Genomic DNA, 17,661 nt, shown 5'->3' with positions numbered 1-17,661 from the left:
TTGTCCATATGTTCACTGGGGTTTGTAGGACACAGGTCTGTTATCATCTGTGTGACACAATTTCTGGGGAAAGCAAACTCATTTCTCTGAATTTCTCCCTGTTCATGAATAACTTAAAAACCCCTTTAATAATGACCTGTTTTTTTGTACAGATATTTGCTGTCTTTTGTTTTCTGAGCAAAGATTTTGAGGGGGTAATACAATAAATGAGAGGCCCAAGTACTACCTGCCAAATATGGGGATGGGAGTTGGGGTAAGAAGATAAAGCCTATAGGACTTTTTCTACTTTTTTGCCTCAGAAGAAAAGCCTGTGAAAAAGTGATTTAAGTGGTAGAAATAAGGGGCCCAGTTGGCTTATTGAACAGAGATGGAGGATAAGACAGTGTTCTCACTTTCCCTGCTTGCTTTGTGGTGGTGCCCGAACCTGCCTCTGAACTCAAAGGATGACATGTTTTTTTGAAAAATCGATGGTGCCAGATGCATTGCATTGCTGCCACAAACTCGAGCATTTATCTCTAAATTCTCCTGGTGGAAGATTCCAAATACCAAACCCTTAACAGTGAGTTTCATGAATATGATCTTGGAACCGGCTCTTTCCATTATCACTGAATAATGAGAACCCAGGCAGATTTAACAAACATGATGAGGGTTTCCAGCGACGTGACTCAGAATTTTATTGACATGTCACCAGTGTTCCCTCTTCAGGGTGTACTCATGTTTTCACAGTGCTTGCAATAAGGCACATTTGGAGCTGACAAATGAAAATAAACTTCCCTCTGGTGATAAGCCAGCAGAGTTTGAAATGACATTAGGTTTTGTAAAAAGAATACCTGAATTTTGTGCTTGTTCCCTGCCCCCACATGATGATTCATAATAAAGTATTGATTAACAACACTGGAGTATTCTATTTCTGTTGTACTTTTCTCCATGCAGCTTACCCTTTTCTGGTGGTGTAGAATTCTGCAGACTCTCCGAGGGAAGAGTGGGTATTTGTGGTCAGAAATCTATTTTGATGGAACAAGCTCAGTGTTGTTCAGGGACCATTTCTGGCTCTGTGCTCAGGAATAACTCCTGGTGATGCTCGGGGGACCAGAATGTGTGGTCAGAACCAGCCCAGGAAATCTCATTGTCTTCCCAGTGTGTAGCAGTAGGGAGCTCAGAGAAGAAAACTGAGATTGTGATTTGACTTGGCAGAAAAGAGCATCATGGAAGCCTTTGTTTCAATCTCTGTATCTCTTCCTTGACCTTGCAGTGAGAACATTTTGTAGCGAGATGAGGAAAAAGAGACACAAATGTCTGAATGCCTTTTGCAGCCTTCTGGTGTCTTCACTAAAAACACTCTCCACTCTTGGTGGAGAGTCACTTCCCAAGCAGAGGGTAGATATCACTGCATGTAACATGGATGTCTCCATTATAAAGAGATAGCACACTCCAGATGTGTCTACTGGCTTTCCTGGTGAAGTGCCTAATTTTCCCCCAAAAATAATTCAGCCAGAAGGCCTGTCAGTGGAAGTCAATCATAACCCCTGCATGGATTACTGGTTATATTTCTGACATGGCTGTGACATTATATATCTCTTTACTTTTACTTATTTGGCTTTGCCTCCCTTGCTAAACTACAGATATTCGGCCTCAGTTATCCTGCAATCTTATAGAAATTTTCAGCACCAAGACTGCTAAATTCTCCGCTGGCTAGTATATTTGTAACTCAAAGGTTGAACTAAGCCAGTTCCCAGCAACTTGCTTTTTCCTGCTCTCAGCTTCATGATGCTATACAATAGCTTCTGCCTTTCTTGAATTCTGCTTTCCAGAGGCTGTGAACTTCTTGCAAACCAGAACACCGCCCTCTCATGTTTCGCCTTACCTCTAGCAGGGCTCTTTTTCACCTACATCTGGTAATCAGGTAGTTATTTGATATGTAGATTCTAGGGTCCGTACCATTGTGTTGTCCCTCCTAAGGATCCTCTGCCTTTTGTTTCCCTGAAAATACCTTGCATACCAGAGTTGTGCTTAAAATGTCATCAGCTGAAAAGTAAAGTTTGTCTCTCGCATGTACCACCTATGATGTCCACAGCAGGTAGAGGACAGTGTTTGAAGGGCTTCAGCTGCCTTGTGAGGAAGTGACTCATCTTGTAAGACTAATTCCCCTTTACACCCAGAATATATTTCATGAACACTTTGAAGAGTTGTTTTTGCCTATATGGACCTCTGAGCATTGCTAGTTGTATCCTTTCTTCCCAAAATGGCCAACAGTGGAAAACAAGGGTATTTAATGAAGCAGTTTGTTGGGTGTTGTATTATATACTGTTGCATTTTCTCCATCCTAGACATCTTCCTGGCATGAAAGACAAAACTAAAGAGGTTGGGGGAAGGGACAGCTGTGCCATCCCAGAAACCAGCACCATAGCTACACACCAGCTGGCCTGGAACTCCTAGGACCATGATCCTGGTCACATAAGCAAACTCACAACAGAGTCCTACACCAGGCTATGCTGTGACTATGAGCAGGTGAGGCTGAACCCTTGACACATTGATTTATGTAAGCTTAGAACCAGGTTGTCACCTGGCCAGACTCAACTCACACTGCTGCTTAGCCAGCAGCAGGATTGACTTGGCTATCTCTGACCTGGAGAATTGAGAGACGCAATTAAGGAAACATCACCCCTTCTTGCAGCATCCACCCTGGAGTGAGGCCCTCTTCAAGCTCACTCCTAAGTACTCTAGCCAAAGCCCCAGTTTCTTCAGTTCTATCATTGTCTCACCCTGAGGCCCTGTGCAGGGTTCAGGCACTGGGATGGTCTTGCAGCTGTGAGCATCAATAGGTCACAATTTGTGTTCTTGGTGGCCTGACCCAAGTGTTCTAGACAGCTGTAACTGCTTTCTAGAAGTTCTCATAAGCAGAAGGGAAAAAGCCATACAGCACATGTTCAAGGTTGCGTGTAACATCTTCATATCTAATACACAGTAACTGCTGCTTGGAGGAGATGGATGGTGGTGGGATGAATGCCAAGGTATTTTTTTTTTTTTTGGGCCACATCTGGTGGCACTCGGGATACTCTGGCTCTGCACTCAGAAATTGCTCCTGGCAGGCTCAGGACCATATAGGATGCTGGGATTTGAATCCTGGTCTGTCTTGCTTCGGCCGCGTGCCAGGCAAATGCCCTTCTACTGTGCTATCTCTCTGACCCCCCCAAAGTGGCTTCTTAATAGTAACAGGCTAACTCTGAACATCCATGTTTCCTTACCAGTACAATGAAGTAAGGGCAGACTTGTGATATAAAGGGCTGGAAGCCACAGAGGTACTATCACATGGTGAGCATAAGTAGACAAGTGGGCATTGTTAATTGTCTTAGTCCTGGCCTCCAGAGCTAATATTAAATTTTTTTTTTTTTTTTTGGTTTTTGGGTCACACCCAGCAGCGCTCAGGGTTTACTCCTGGCTTTGTGCTCAGAAATCGCTCCTGACAGGCTCAGGGGACCACATAGGATGCCGGGATTTGAACCACCATCCTTCTGCATGCAAGGCAAACACCCTACTTCCATGCTATTTCTCTGGCCCCCATCTTTTAATTTTTTTTTTTTTTTGGTTTTTGGGCCACACCTGGTAACGCTCAGGGGTTACTCCTGGCTATGCGCTCAGAAGTCGCTCCTGGCTTGGGGGACCATATGGGACGCCGGGGGATCGAACCGCGGTCCGTCCTAGGCTAGCGCAGGCAAGACAGGCACCTTACCTCTAGCGCCACCGCCCGGCCCCATCTTTTAATTTTTTATTAGAAAAACTTTTTATTGTAACATCGTGATTTACCAAGTTGTGATACACTAGTTTCAGGCATTAAATGTTCAAATACCAATCCCGCCACCAGTGTGACTTTCCATTCACCATCTACGACTATAACCTGCCTCCTTGTAGACACAAATTCACTTCATGTTTGTTACAACACAAAGAGAAATAGAATTATCAAAACTTAGCTCAACAAGGGTTAAGTTGAAATAATTGTTCTATTTCTCATCATATCTACCTTTTTGAATCCTTAGTTTCATTGTCTTTCTTGAGCCACTAGAGCTTTGAGGCAAAGCTTGAAATGAGAAAGATGCACCCTGATTTCCATTAAGAGGAAAGTTCAGTCTGTTTTAGGGATCCCCGTTCTTTCCAACAGGCAAGGTCCCAACTGGATGATCTGGATCTTGTATAAAACCCAAGAAGTTTTTAGGATCTTGGGGTTGGAGATGGAGTAAGGGGTGAAGATCCTGTGCAGGTCCAGTGCCCTCTAGTGGGGGTGTCCTAAAACTCCCAGTTTCTTTTGAACAAACCAAGTCCCTCCACTCTAGGTCCTGTGTGCTAGGGGAGGCCTGTTTTGAATTTTGTTTGTTTGTTTGTTTCACACATGGACCATTTCTTGGTCTTCAGTGTCATGTTCCTCTTTATTTTTTTGGTTTTTGGGTCACACCCGGCAGCGCTCAGGGGTTCTTCCTGGCTCAAAACTCAGAAATCACCCCTGGCAGGTTCAGGGGACCACATGGGATGGCAGGATTCGAACCAACTGTTCTGCATGCAAGGCAAATACCCTACCTCTATGTTATCTCTTCAGCCCTTCATGTTCCTCTTTAGCTTGTTCAAGTTCAAAAGAGATGACATGAAAAATGGCGTCTCAGAAAAATTGATGTGAGGTTTTATTTATTTATTTATTTGGTTTTTGGGTCACACCTGGCAGCGCTCAGGGGTTACTCCTGGCTCTACGCTCAGAAATCGCTCCTGGCAGGCTCGGGGAACCATATGGGATGCTACGATTCAAATCACCGTCTTTCTGCATGCAAGGCAAACACCTTACCTCCATGCTGTCTCTCCGGCCCCTGATGTGAGATTTTAAAGGCCTCACATCACTGAGAGCCATTTTATTTGGCAAGGGATAGGGATGGGCCCCTTTGTAAACAGTGAAGGTGGCAGAGCATTATCTTACTCTAATAACCACTCCAGGGGAGGGAGGTGGTTTTGTTTCTGTACTTGGGGTGAAATGTTTCAGTTAAAATTTTTTGCGTGCTATTGATATTTCTGTGCACATATACTGTAAGCCTGCCCCCTAAGTAAGTAAGTAAGTAAGTAAGTAAGTAAGACAGAGTAAAGGCTCATTGGTTGAACACTTTAGGAAAATCATCCTGCCATTTGGAGCAGTTATATTCTTTTTGTAGTTTTGTAGTTATGTAGTTATGTCCACAGACCCAATCTACAAAGCCTATAAACATGCTTGGATCTGGGATCCACTTTGGTAGAGTAAAGTATTGAATGGAAAATATGTAGCAGCATCTGAGAACAGAACATGTCAATGTTGGAAATGTGAGGAGAGTAGTCAATGATGAAAAACTGAAGCAGAGCGAAAGGAACAGGCAAAGCACATGCTTTGACATGTTTGCTTAGCATGTGACCCTGCCACTCTAGGAGTTACATTTTTCCCCTCAATTTTCATTTGTTTTTGGGATAGTATGGGCTTACAGTTTATTAATTTTTTATATTTTAATTTTTTTTTTTTGGTTTTTGGGTCATACCCGGCAGTGCTCAGGGGTTACTCCTGGCTATACGCTCAGAAATCGCTCCTGGCAGGCTCGAGGAACTATATGGGACACCGGGATTCGAACCAACCACCTTAGGCCCTGGATCGGCTACTTGCAAGGCAAACACTGCTGTGCTATCTCTCCAGCCCCATATGTTTTAATTTTTTTTGTTTGTTTTTGGGCCACACCCGGCGGTGCTCAGGGGTTACTCCTGGCTGTCTGCTCAGAAATAGCTCCTGGGAGGTGAGATGAGATTTAAGAGAGAGCAAGAGCTTTTTCGGAGGGAAAAGGTAGAGAATGGTTTTTGGGACAAAGTTATATACAATTTCTTCATATTGTTTTGACCTGGAGTTCTCGGTATATACATATACATGCTGTCACAGGGAAAGCCTGGAACTCCCGGTGATCCTTTCATATTCTAATGAGGACCTTCAAAGTCTTCAAAGACCTCCATTTCTGAGGGAGATCCAGCCTTCTCTGCAGAATACACATTTTTGAATTTCAGGGGTATATGTATTAGGTGATTTAGATGAGATCATCCACATGAAGAGTTAGATGAAGCTATATCTAAGTCTCTATATCTATCTATTACCTATCTGTCTGTCTATATACCACAGACAGAAACCAGTCTGACTTCACTCTGTACGGTCCCCTCCAGTTCTATTCAGGTTGCAGCAAATTGCATGATTTTGTCTCATATCTGAGTTGTATTCTATTGTGTATATGTATTAGAGTCTTTTTCCAGTCCTCTATAATGATGATTATGAACAACACGTTAATATTACTATTCCAGGCTGTTTTCAGATCTTGCCCACTGGGAATAGTGATGCAATGAACAGAGTAGTATTAGTAGTGAAATAGTATTTTGGGGTAGATGCCAAGAAGTAGAATTGTTGGTATGGAAGTTCGATTCTTAGGTGTTTTTTGAGATGTATCTCTATTCCAAATAGCATTTTTTAGGAGAGAGGGGTCACAACCAGCAGTGCTCAGAGGTTACTCCTGGCTCTGTGCTTAGAAATCACTCCTGGTAGGCTCTGGGAGCCATTTGGGATTTCAGTGATGGATTCGCATCTGCTGCATGCAAGGCAAAACATTGTGCTATCACTCCTACCTCCCACTGGGTGTTTCTGACTGGCCTGTTTAGTAGCCAACTAGTCCTGGACTGAACTGCACATATGTGGGATGCATACCACATTCACTCTCCAACTCCCCTTTTTCTGTTTCCCGACTCCTCTCAGTCTCAGGCAGAGATCCTTAAACTATACCCCATGGGCCACTCTTATTTATATTTTGGTGGGGGGGGGTCACACCCGGTGATGCTTAGGAGTTACTTCTGGCTATGCTTTCAGAAATTGCTCCTGTGTAGGGTGATCATATGGATGCTGGGGATCGGTCCAGGTCCGTTTTGGATAGCTGCATGAAGGCAAACGCCCTACTACTGTGCTATCTCTCCAGCCCCATTCATATTTTTTAAACTATAGTCTGGCCCTCCAATGGTCTGAGGACAGTGAACTGGACAACTGTTTAAAAAGTTTTGAGAAACCCTGCCCCAAATCATTTCCCTGAACTAATTCAGCACTTTATGGAAATAGCTAACCCCTCTGGGTCTCCTAGTAGAAAAATTCTTCTGGCCCTTGGAGGAAAGTTTTAAGTTTTAAAATGCTGTTGAAGGGGTTGGCCCTGAGCCTATCAGGTGTAATTTCTTAGTGTAGAGCCAGGAGTAACTCCTGAGAGCTGCCGGATGTGGCCCCAAAACAAAAAAATAACAAACAAAAAAACCCAAAAATACTCAACTCAAACCACCTCGCAGGCCAGATAATTGTCCTCAGTGAGCCCACATATGGCCCCTGGGCTGTAGTTTGAGGATTCCTGATTTTGGGGGAAATTGGAGGGAAAAACTCGTTAAATTTTGGGAATAAGTGTCAATAGAGAAATTTAAGATTTTTTTTTTGTTTTTTGTTTTGTTTTGTTTTTTTTTTTTTTTTGGGCCACAGCTGGTGATGCTCAGGGGTTACTCCTGGCTATGCTCTCAGAAATTACTCCTGGCTTGAGGGACCATATAGGACACCTAGGATCTAACCGAGGTCCGTCCTCGTGCAAAGCAAATGCCCTACCGCTGCACTATCACTCTGGCTCCAAGAGAATTTCAAGATTTGACCCATATATGTACAAGCTTTAAAAGTTGCCTACTGATCAAAATTCGTTCTGATATAAGAGCTCAAATCCTGAACACTCCACTTCTTAGTGGTTTTCCACCTTAACTGATTTTTAAAGTGTTTTTTTTTTTCACTTTAAGTTACCCAACCCTTCTTTACCTCATTCTCTTCTGTAAGATGGGTTGATAATTGCCAGGGGCTCTGAGTATCACACCAGCGTATACATGTGTATTGCTCTGAACAATAGTTGATAGGCACAAAGCAAGTGCTCAATATTTTGAGCTTTTAGTGGGGACTAATAGAGTTACATAGCTAGGATTTTCAAAACTGTAATTTGCCTTTCCTCCTGGTACATTTCCAGCATTCATTCATGTGATCATGAATAAAATTCATTCATTCCCAGCTGTTCTTTCTTCTCTGGCTATATTCTGACTCTGGCAAATAAACTAAACCTTTAAACTAAACAATTAGTCTTAGCCTGAAAGAATTTGTATAAATTTCTAAGGCCAGGCACATTGAAACAAATCCTTTGTTTCCTTTGTTTATACATAAACTGTGGGATGTAACCACTGACAGTCTATGAGTTCTTCTGCAGCATTTTTTGCAGGAAATAAAAAAGACTAGTGTTGTGAATGTTTTAGCAATGAAGAGGAAGCTACAGTATTCCTTGCTCATCTTTAAACAGAAATCTCTAAGTTGGTTTATAGTGTTTTTGTTTTCTTTTGTAGTGTGTTGAGTTACATGTCCTTTAAAGATGTGTTCAAGTTGTAATCTTGGGCTCCTGTAATTGATGACAAAAAGGGTGTCTAGGCTAAAACAATAGTACAGTGATTAGGGCTCTTGCCTTGCATAAAGCCAACTCTGGTTTGATCCGTAGCATCCCATAGGATCCCCTGACCCTTCCAGGAGGAATCCCTGAGTGCAGACCAGGAATAAGCCCTGAGCACTACTGGATGTGACTACTCCAAAAAGGCAAAGAAATAGGGTATGGACAGGTAGAATTCAGTTAAATATATTACAGTGAGATTCTGTTAGATGTAGGACGGACCACTCATTGGTCATGATAGGACAGGCTCCCTTAAAAGAAAGATTGGGAAGGAGCCCGAGCAGTGGTGCAGCGGTAGGGCATTTGTCTTGCATGGGGCTAACCTAGGACAGACTGCAGTTTGATCCCCCAGCATTCTATAGGGTCCCCCAAACAAAGAGCGATTTCTGAGCACCTAGCCAGGAGTAACCCCTGAGGGTGATTGGGAGTAGCCCAAAGACCAAAACCAAAAGAGAGAGACAGAGAGAGAGAGAGAGAGAGAGAGAGAGAGAGAGAGAGAGAGAGAGAGAGAGAGAGAGAGAGAGAGAGAGAGAGAGAGAGAGAGAGAAGCAGAGATAGGAAGATGGGAAAGCCAAAAAAGGCTGGGATAGAATTGGAATCTGTTGATGCATCAGTGGCTACAAAGGGCTGTCTCTGTCCTTGAAGAAGAGAAGCACTGGGATGATTGTGGTTCTTCGCCAACAGTGAAGCATGGGGCAGTGGAGAGAGCAGGTAAGTAACTACAGCTCTGGTGGGAAGTTTGAACTGGTCCTGATCCTGAGACTGGCAAAGACACAGGTCTTTGAACTCTTGGAGCATGAAAAGAGACAGAAAGGCTTAAACTCAACATTGAAATGCACTTGAGCATGTTTTCCAGCAGAAATGCTGGGAACTCTAAACAAGGACCCTACAAAAGTCTGGGTGCAAGTATATTTATTGGAAACTAGGTGCTTTTTTGGTACTAGAGACCTCTCCACATGGGATTTCCAGTTCTGCCATAGTTTGAGACATAGTTTTACAATTACCCAGTGCTGAAGATTGGGTCTAGCCATGTTCTTGGGCCCAGCTATTGACCAAGCACATGTTTGGGTCAAAGAGCCTCTGACCAGAGCCAAGACCTTTGGGTACCTTCTTTCACTGACTCCTGGGGAAAGTAGAGTCAAAAGATTCACAGGAGGCACAGGATCTGGTTCTAGACACAGCCTTGCTGCTCTCTGCTCTTGCCTCCCATTGCTTTTCTAGTGGGAATTAACAACCCCTATCTTTTAGAGTTTGTGCAGGGTTCATTAATATAATGCACACACACACTGCTAAAGCCTTATACATTTTAAAGTATTATTAAAGGATCACATAAAAGACCAGTGTAGATCTGGGTGACAGACTTCATAGAGGTGGCAAAGACCAATTAGAGGATTGCCAAAACCATGCCTGCTTCTTCCTGGGGAAAGAGCAAGACCACTCAACTTCTCTTGCTGTTAGTGGTGACTAAGTCTGGCCAGAGAAGTATTTAAGTGAGGTTCACACCTGACTGCAGACACTTAATTCCTCTGAGTCCCTAAACCCTACCTACCCTCATCTGTTGGCGAGGTGTAGAGGTCCTGAAATAACCTCAAGACGTAGGGGCTAGTGGGCACACTAGGTTACCTACTTAAGAATTGCTTTAATTCTGAGCAATAAGTAAATCATCTCAAATAAAGTCATAAGATCAAAGTTATTTGGTATCATAATGAACATATCCAGATACAAAAGGTAGGGAGGGTGGCCCAGATTTCTTCCCTTAAGTTTATTTCACTTTTATTTTTTCATGTCCTTACCAGATAGACACCACACCCTGGAATTGGAGGGGACCCTAGGGGTTAGAGAATACTTTGTTCAAGATTACCAAGAGTGGAAGGCTTGCTCCATCTTGTTTTAATTAACAATCCAGTTAATGAGTCTTTCTGTCCCTTTAACTTCATTTTATTTCAAAATGAAAAGCAGGATTTGAGGAATAAGTCTTTGAAACTTTGGGGATACATGTTCTGGTATTAATCCTATTCCCAAATCTCATTATCCCATGGAGAATCCCTGACAAAATTTACAGGAGCCGAAGCTCTCTTAAAAGCTCAATGGTACAATCATGTCCATAGATGGGAGATTGCTGTGGGTAGAAGGTGGGGCCCGGCTTGTGTAGTGTGGTTTCACTTTGTTAAGCTTTCACTACGTGAGTCTTTCATATAAACAAAGCTTACTCTCTTGGCTAAACCGCTTTAGAAGGTCAGTATGATTAGCAGCATATCCAAGTCAGAAACCAAACTCATGATACCAATGAGTCCATGAGATAGGGCATGTTGCTTAAAAGTCAAAGAAAACCTAGCAACCTTTGAAAAAGCAGAAAGGGATAAAAAGGCATGAGGGGAAAGAGAAAAAGCTTGAAGTGGTTTACTCATTTCTCCCCCAACATATTTACTTCCAATTAAGTTAGTAATGTGAAATTTTAAATTCAATTAAATTAATGTTTTGTTTTGGGTCCACACCAGGTGATGCTCAGGGGTTACTCCTGGCACTGCACTTATGAATCCCTACTGGCAGTGCTCAGAAAACATATGGAATGCCAGAAACCAAATTTGGGTCAGCCAGCAGTCGATTAAGCGACTTTCCCACTTGTTATTTGTTTTGTTTTGCTTGGATTGTGGGAATGTGTACTAGACAGTGCCACTGCATTGGGCTACTTCCAGTGGTGCACAGGATACCATAATGTGTGTAGAATTGAAGGCAGATCTCCCTCATGTAAGGTCTATGCTCCAGCCCATTAAGCAATCTCTCCAGCCAGTCTTAGGCAGTTTAATACATTATGGCAGCATATACCATCACTGGCTGGCATTGGTTTGCGGTTAAATTAACACAAAACACATCAGTAGCATTAATGTGTTAAACAGCTGAAACATGGTGGTAATCTTTGTGGTGATTGCTGTGGGTTGAACATTTGTGCCCCCTCCCTACGCCCATCATACATTGACATGCCCATTCCCAGTAAGTTTTTGTTTGATTTTGGGCCACAACTGGCAGTTTTCACGAATTGAATTGGCATGGCTCAGAGCATCATATGAAATGCTGGAAATCCAAGCTGGGCTGACTATGGCTGCCTGCAATGCAACTGCCCTGAACTCTCTGGGATTAGTGCCCTCAGGAAGGAGAAGAGATGCCAGACTTCCCTCTCTGCCATGGAAAGATGGACCAGATGGCAGCTGTTCACAGGCAGGAAGAGGTTCTGGTCACAATTAGGTCATGCTGGATCCTCATTTCAGGCTTTCAGCTCCAAGAATTGTGAGAAACAAGTGTCTGTTTAAGCCACCCAGGCTGCTGTGTTCTGTTTTCGCAGCTTGAGCTAGGACAGTGGTTTGGTTTGCATTTCAGTTTCAAAGGAGTTTCAGCACAACAAAAAATATTTCTCTGTGAAAAATGTGGCAGTTACCAGTAAGGCACGTGGGGGAAAGGGCATAGGGAAGGCAGAGGTTTAGTGTGCTAGCAGGGTGGCACTTGGGCTTTGGTGGTAGGTGGGTGAATCAGGCACATTCAGTTGTGAAAGGATGCTGTATTTACTAAAGGTTAGTAAATCCATTCAATTTGATGGAAAAGTATAAAGTGTTTCTGGGGATTCAAATGGAGGACTTGATCCTTTCCTTTGACCTAGTGATCTTATGATGATTCCTTGTGCCTTATTCACTATACTATCTTTTTTTTTTTTCTCCATCTTCTGGTTTTTTGGAACCACACCTGGCAATGCTCAGAGGATGCTCCTTGTAATTGTATTACTTCTTGGAATAACTCCGGGGACCTAAAAGAGTGGCTGGATTGTACCTACGTTGGCCTACTTGCTGTTCTATCTCTCCCCTCTCTTTGAGTTTCCAAAGACTTTGTCTTTTCTAAGATCTACAAACCTAAATGTATCACTTGTATTTCTTTTTCTTAATCAAGTTATAAAAAGAAGGTGTGTTGTTTTTTCTTCTCTACAACTACTTTACTTTCTTTCAGTGTGGCTTCTGTTTTATTTAAACTGGAGTATAAGCTTCATGGGGATAGGAATTTTCCTAATTTTTTCTATAGTATTCTTGGTATGTGTAACAAAGTCTATGCACCAAAAGAGGATAGCCAGAAAGACAATACAGCAGGCAGGATGCTTATCTTGAATGCAGCTGACCCAGGTTTCTATATCTGGCATTCTATACAGTCCCTCAAGCACTGCCAGGATAATTCCTGAGTGCAAAGTCAGGAGTCAGCTCTGAGCATCCCTGGGTGTAGCACTCACCTCAACCCCTCACCCCCAAAAGTACATCTTCCTTCTCTCAGCTTTACGAAGTTTGGGTTTAAATCTGCTTGGGAGTGACCTGTTTGTTTTTCCCTGAGGACCATGAAAGGATTACCTACTGCTGACAACCATAGAGAAGGATTCTAACAAAACCATGGCTTGTAACTCAGACTGGAACAGCCTTTGTGAAAACCTTTGTGAAATCTTTAGAGTACCCAGGCTTTTATTAACAGTGATTCCAAAGACTATGGGTCACTTGTGATTAGAACTCAAATTGTGGGGCCCGGAGAGATAGCACGGTGGTAAGGCGTTTGCATTGCATGCAGAAGGTCGATGGTTCAAATCCCGGCATCCCATATGGTCACCCGAGCCTGCCAGGGGCGATTTCTGATCCTAGAGCTAGGAATAACCCCTGAGCATTGCCCGGTGTGACCCCAAAACAAAAACAAAAACAACAACAACAACAACAACAAAAAACTCAAATTGTGACTAGAACTCAAATCTCAAATAATAGACACAGTGTGGCCCCTTCTTGGCACTCTCAATGATGAACCCGTTAAGTCCTCTAGGAGAATATTAGGTTCATATGGTCCAAGGAACCAGAGGTAAGTTGAAGAATGAAGGCTTTGATTCTAATGGAGAAAGTTCAGTGGGGTATTCTGTGGATCTATCTGATGCCACTTGACTTTCTTGTTCATACTGTTCTTTCCAGGAGGTCCATGCCTCCCTAGCACTAAGAAGGCTCGAAATCCATCATGGTATGTAGAAACCACAGGATTTCTTTAGTTTGCTTCCTGAACCTCAACACCAATATCTAGTGAAGGAACAGCCAAAGATGAGATCATAGGACACCAATTGAACAGCAAAAATCTTCTAAACCAATACCCACCCAACCCTTGCCCCCAGGTTCTGAACACAGGCAGCTAGGAAAAGAGAATTTATAAACATGCCTTCCTAAATAGAGAAAGTTGGAGGATTGCTCTTGGGTATAGCCAGTCAGCCCAAGATGAAGAAAAAACTAATGACATCTAATCTCTTCATGCAAACAATGAGTGATCTCTCGTGGGATCACCATTACCAGAGCCCTGTGAGCCCAGAGTTCCTGTTGTTTCTCATTCAGTTTGCAAACTAATTTATTAGCACTTAGGGAGAGATAGAAAATGATACCAGAAACTCACACTTATAAGGCTGGGCCTTGATTTGACTCACTCTTCTGACAGCCAAATCCCAAAGGGAAAAGGACAGTTAGATGTATGGTAATATCCACAATAGTAAGCCATTTGGTTCTTTTAAGTCTCCTCTTCTACTAGACTCTATACACCCTGGTGATGGTTGCCATGGAGTTGCCATCTCTTTTGTAGATTTAGTATTTATCCTTGGGGCACCTCAACCAAATTTCAGTAAGCTCTGCTTCTATTTGAACCAAAGTTGTCCTCCATCCCCACCCCAGGTATCTGGCCCGTCAATAGCTTCTGTACATGTTTCTCTTTTTATAAAAGCTAATGAAGATACTTCTTGGGAAAATTCTGTCATGCCTTTTGACTTCTAACCCAACAATCCATTAGGTCCTTAAAGCAGATTAAAATGATGGTGGAGATTACTTTTGAAAAAGAGACATGTTCTTTGTTCTTTGTCAGGACTGACTTCTAAAGCTTTCACACTGTGGGAGGGAGTATTGCTTAGAAGTCTATTTTGCTTCAGAGGTATCCATGAAGAATGAAGGCCATTTACACCCTTTGAACACCATTTTTTCCCAGTTCAGTAAACCAAATGAAGCAATCATGTAATTAAATTTATTCCAGTCAAAGAACTCTGAAAATTCATGATATCAGTTGTATGGGAGCATCACACATATATGTCTTAAAAGCCATTGAAGTCTTCTCTTTTTCTTTCTTTCTTTCTTTCTTTCTTTCTTTCTTTCTTTCTTTCTTTCTTTCTTTCTTTCTTTCTTTCTTTCTTTCTTTCTTTCTTTCTTTCTTTCTTTCTTTCTTTCTTTCTTTCTTTCTTTCTTTCTTTCTTTCTTTCTTTCTTTCTTCTTTCTTTCTTTTTTCCTTTTTTCTTTTTCTTTTTTCTTTCCTTTTTTGGGGGGATTCACACCCAGCAGCACTCAGGGGTTCCTCCTGGCTCCACGCTCAGAAACAGCTCCTGGCAGGCTCAGGAGACCTTATGGGATGCCAGGATTTGAACCACCAAATGCATGCAAGGCAAATGCCCTACCTCAATGCTATCTCTCCAGCCCCTAGTCTCCTTTCTGATGTCCCCTAAATATTTGAACAATGCAGTATGGATTAAGTCATCATATCTTATTCCCAAATGTCCCAGCAAAGCAGAAAACTATCCTTTTACTAAAAATAAATATTGCTGGCCTGAGAGATAGTATGGGGGCTAAATAATTTTCTTGCCTTGTTTACTTTGCCCTATGACTTTTCCCCTGTCATACAGTTACACCACACATAAGTGCTAATACTATTTTCTTCTTCAAACCTTTCTCTTCTCTGTACCCCTGGATGGGGAGAAGGATGTTGTCAGTGTGGGGTCCTGGACAGGGGCTACGACAGAGGTTTCTGCTGCCTTGCAGAGCCTTGTAACATGCAGTGCCAAGCCTGGGGAGAGTCCTATGGTGGAAACTAGATTTGGGTATCTCACCTCATTCTAAATCTCTCCTTTATATTTTGCCAGATCAACAACATATGTTATTTAGCCATTCTAGGCTATAATTTTTTATAGCTGAGTTAATCATATGTAGAACAAATGTCCTACCAGCTACATTTTTTAAATATAAAAAGTAAAGATAAAATAATAATTTATAGCCCCCCCCATTCCCATTACTCCGTGCACCGGGTGTCACGGCCCTCTTTCCGCCATCTTTCCGTGCTGCCACCATGGTGCGCATGAACGTGCTGGCCGATGCCCTCAAGAGCATCAACAATGCCGAGAAGCCAGGCAAGCGCCAGGTGCTCATCAGGCCGTGCTCCAAGGTCATCGTGAGGTTCCTGACGGTGATGATGAAGCGCGGTTACATTGGTGAATTTGAAATCATCGATGATCACAGAGCTGGGAAAATTGTCGTGAACCTAACAGGCAGGCTGAACAAGTGTGGTGTGATCAGCCCCAGATTTGACGTGCAGCTCAAAGATCTAGAGAAGTGGCAGAACAATCTACTCCCATCCCGTCAGTTCGGTTTCATTGTACTGACAACCTCAGCTGGCATCATGGACCATGAAGAAGCGAGACGAAAACACACAGGAGGGAAAGTCCTGGGATTCTTTTTCTAGGGATGTAATTCCTGAGTCAATAAATAGCCTCTATGGAAAAAAATAATTTATAATATTTTTTTTGCTTTGGGGCCACATCTGGCGGTGTTCAGAAGTTATTCCTGGTTCTGTACTCAGGAATTACTCCTGGTGGGCTCTGAGAACCATAGGGGAAACCAGGAATCAAACTTGGGTTAGCCATATGCAAAGTAAGCTTCTTACCAACTGTACTATCTCTATGATCCCTATAAGACTCTTTTGAAGAAAAAAAATACACAATGAATAAAAATATTTCCCCAATGACAGGTGTATAGTTAAAAAAAAAAAAAGGAAAATATCAATGTTGATGGACCAGAGAGCTAACACAGAGGGAAACACCTGGACACACATATTTTCCAAGAAATGCCAGGGATCACTCATGAACTCAGAGGCAAGAATAGGCTCCAAGCACACTAGGTATGGTCCAAAGTCCCCATCCCTCAACTTAATGTTTTTATTACTAATAGTTATAATGACAATGATATATTAATGAGGGTAGATCATTATTGGAGACTGGAGAACTCAAGAACATTAGAATTCTTTTCTTCCCCCAACTTCTCTGGACTGTCATGCATTTACCAAATAGTGAAAATGAAAACTTTATGTTCAGCCTTGGTGGTGAGAAGGATGCACTGGTGAAGGGGTGTGTTTTCTTTATGACAGAAACCCAACTACAATTATGCTTGTAATTATGGTGCTTAAAGATTTTATTTAAAAAAAGACATAAAATCAATAAATTGTAGGAAAATACTAAAAGTGCACCTTCCTGTGATGTTATTTACCTCTGTCAAAAACTCAATGATTTGGGGCCGGAGAGATAGCATGGAGGTAAGGCATTTGCCTCTCATGCAGAAGGTCATCGGTTCAAATCCCGGCGTCCCATATGGTCCCCCGTGCTTGCCAGGAGCAACTTCTGAGCATGGAGCCAGGAGTAACCCCTAAGCACTGCCGGGTGAGACCCAAAACCCCCCCCAAAAAAAACCCAAAAAAACAAAAAAAAAAAACCCTCAATGATTTGAGTGTTTATTCAGATGTTGCAAATATGGAAATTTTTTTCAGTAACCTTATTATATGAATAAGTAAATGCTTAAAAAAAGAGAACTTCATGTTCAGAATTGAGCAAATAAGGAGTATAATTAGAGTCTAAATGCAGCCATTCAGTTATTCAGACCTGTGTACACTCAGACAATGGTCAGAAACCACTGTTCTGAAATCTCTAGCACTAGACCAAATCCTCTTTTCCTCTTCCTCCCTCTCTCCTACCCCATTTCCCTCCTTTCTTCCTTCTTTCCGTTCCTCCCTTCCTTCCATTTTCCCTTTTCTTTATCCTTTCCCCTTCTTTTATTTACATTCCTTTCACTTTCCTTCTCTTTTATCTTCCTTCCTTTCTTCCTTTATTTCTTCTTTTTCCTTGTTTTTGGGCCACACCTAGCTGTTCTTAAGGAGCTATTCAGGGATTGCTCCCACTCCATGTGGTTCTGGAAATAGAATCAAAGTACCCCGATTATTCCTTCTGCTAGATCTCAAATCTCAGTGTAAGTTGATGTCAGGCTTTCTAAAGTGTATTTAAAAG

At 42.4% G+C, this 17,661-nt stretch overlaps 2 protein-coding genes across 2 annotated transcripts in view; both read left to right on the top strand.

Annotated features, from left to right (window-relative positions):
• The window catches only part of OCIAD2 (OCIA domain containing 2), a 945,756-nt gene that overhangs the window by 64,917 nt on the left and 863,178 nt on the right, over window positions 1-17,661 (top strand). The gene's annotated exons all lie outside the window — the stretch shown is intronic.
• On the top strand, window positions 15,639-16,116 carry LOC126032503 (40S ribosomal protein S15a-like). The gene has a single exon (XM_049790194.1). The coding sequence runs from the start codon at window positions 15,678-15,680 to the stop codon at window positions 16,068-16,070; it is 393 nt and encodes a 130-aa protein (XP_049646151.1). The 5' UTR covers window positions 15,639-15,677; the 3' UTR covers window positions 16,071-16,116.

This window comes from Suncus etruscus, chromosome 16 (assembly GCF_024139225.1).
Source record: "Suncus etruscus isolate mSunEtr1 chromosome 16, mSunEtr1.pri.cur, whole genome shotgun sequence".
Lineage (NCBI taxonomy): Eukaryota > Metazoa > Chordata > Mammalia > Eulipotyphla > Soricidae > Suncus > Suncus etruscus.
This window is presented reverse-complemented; position numbering and strand designations above follow the sequence as displayed.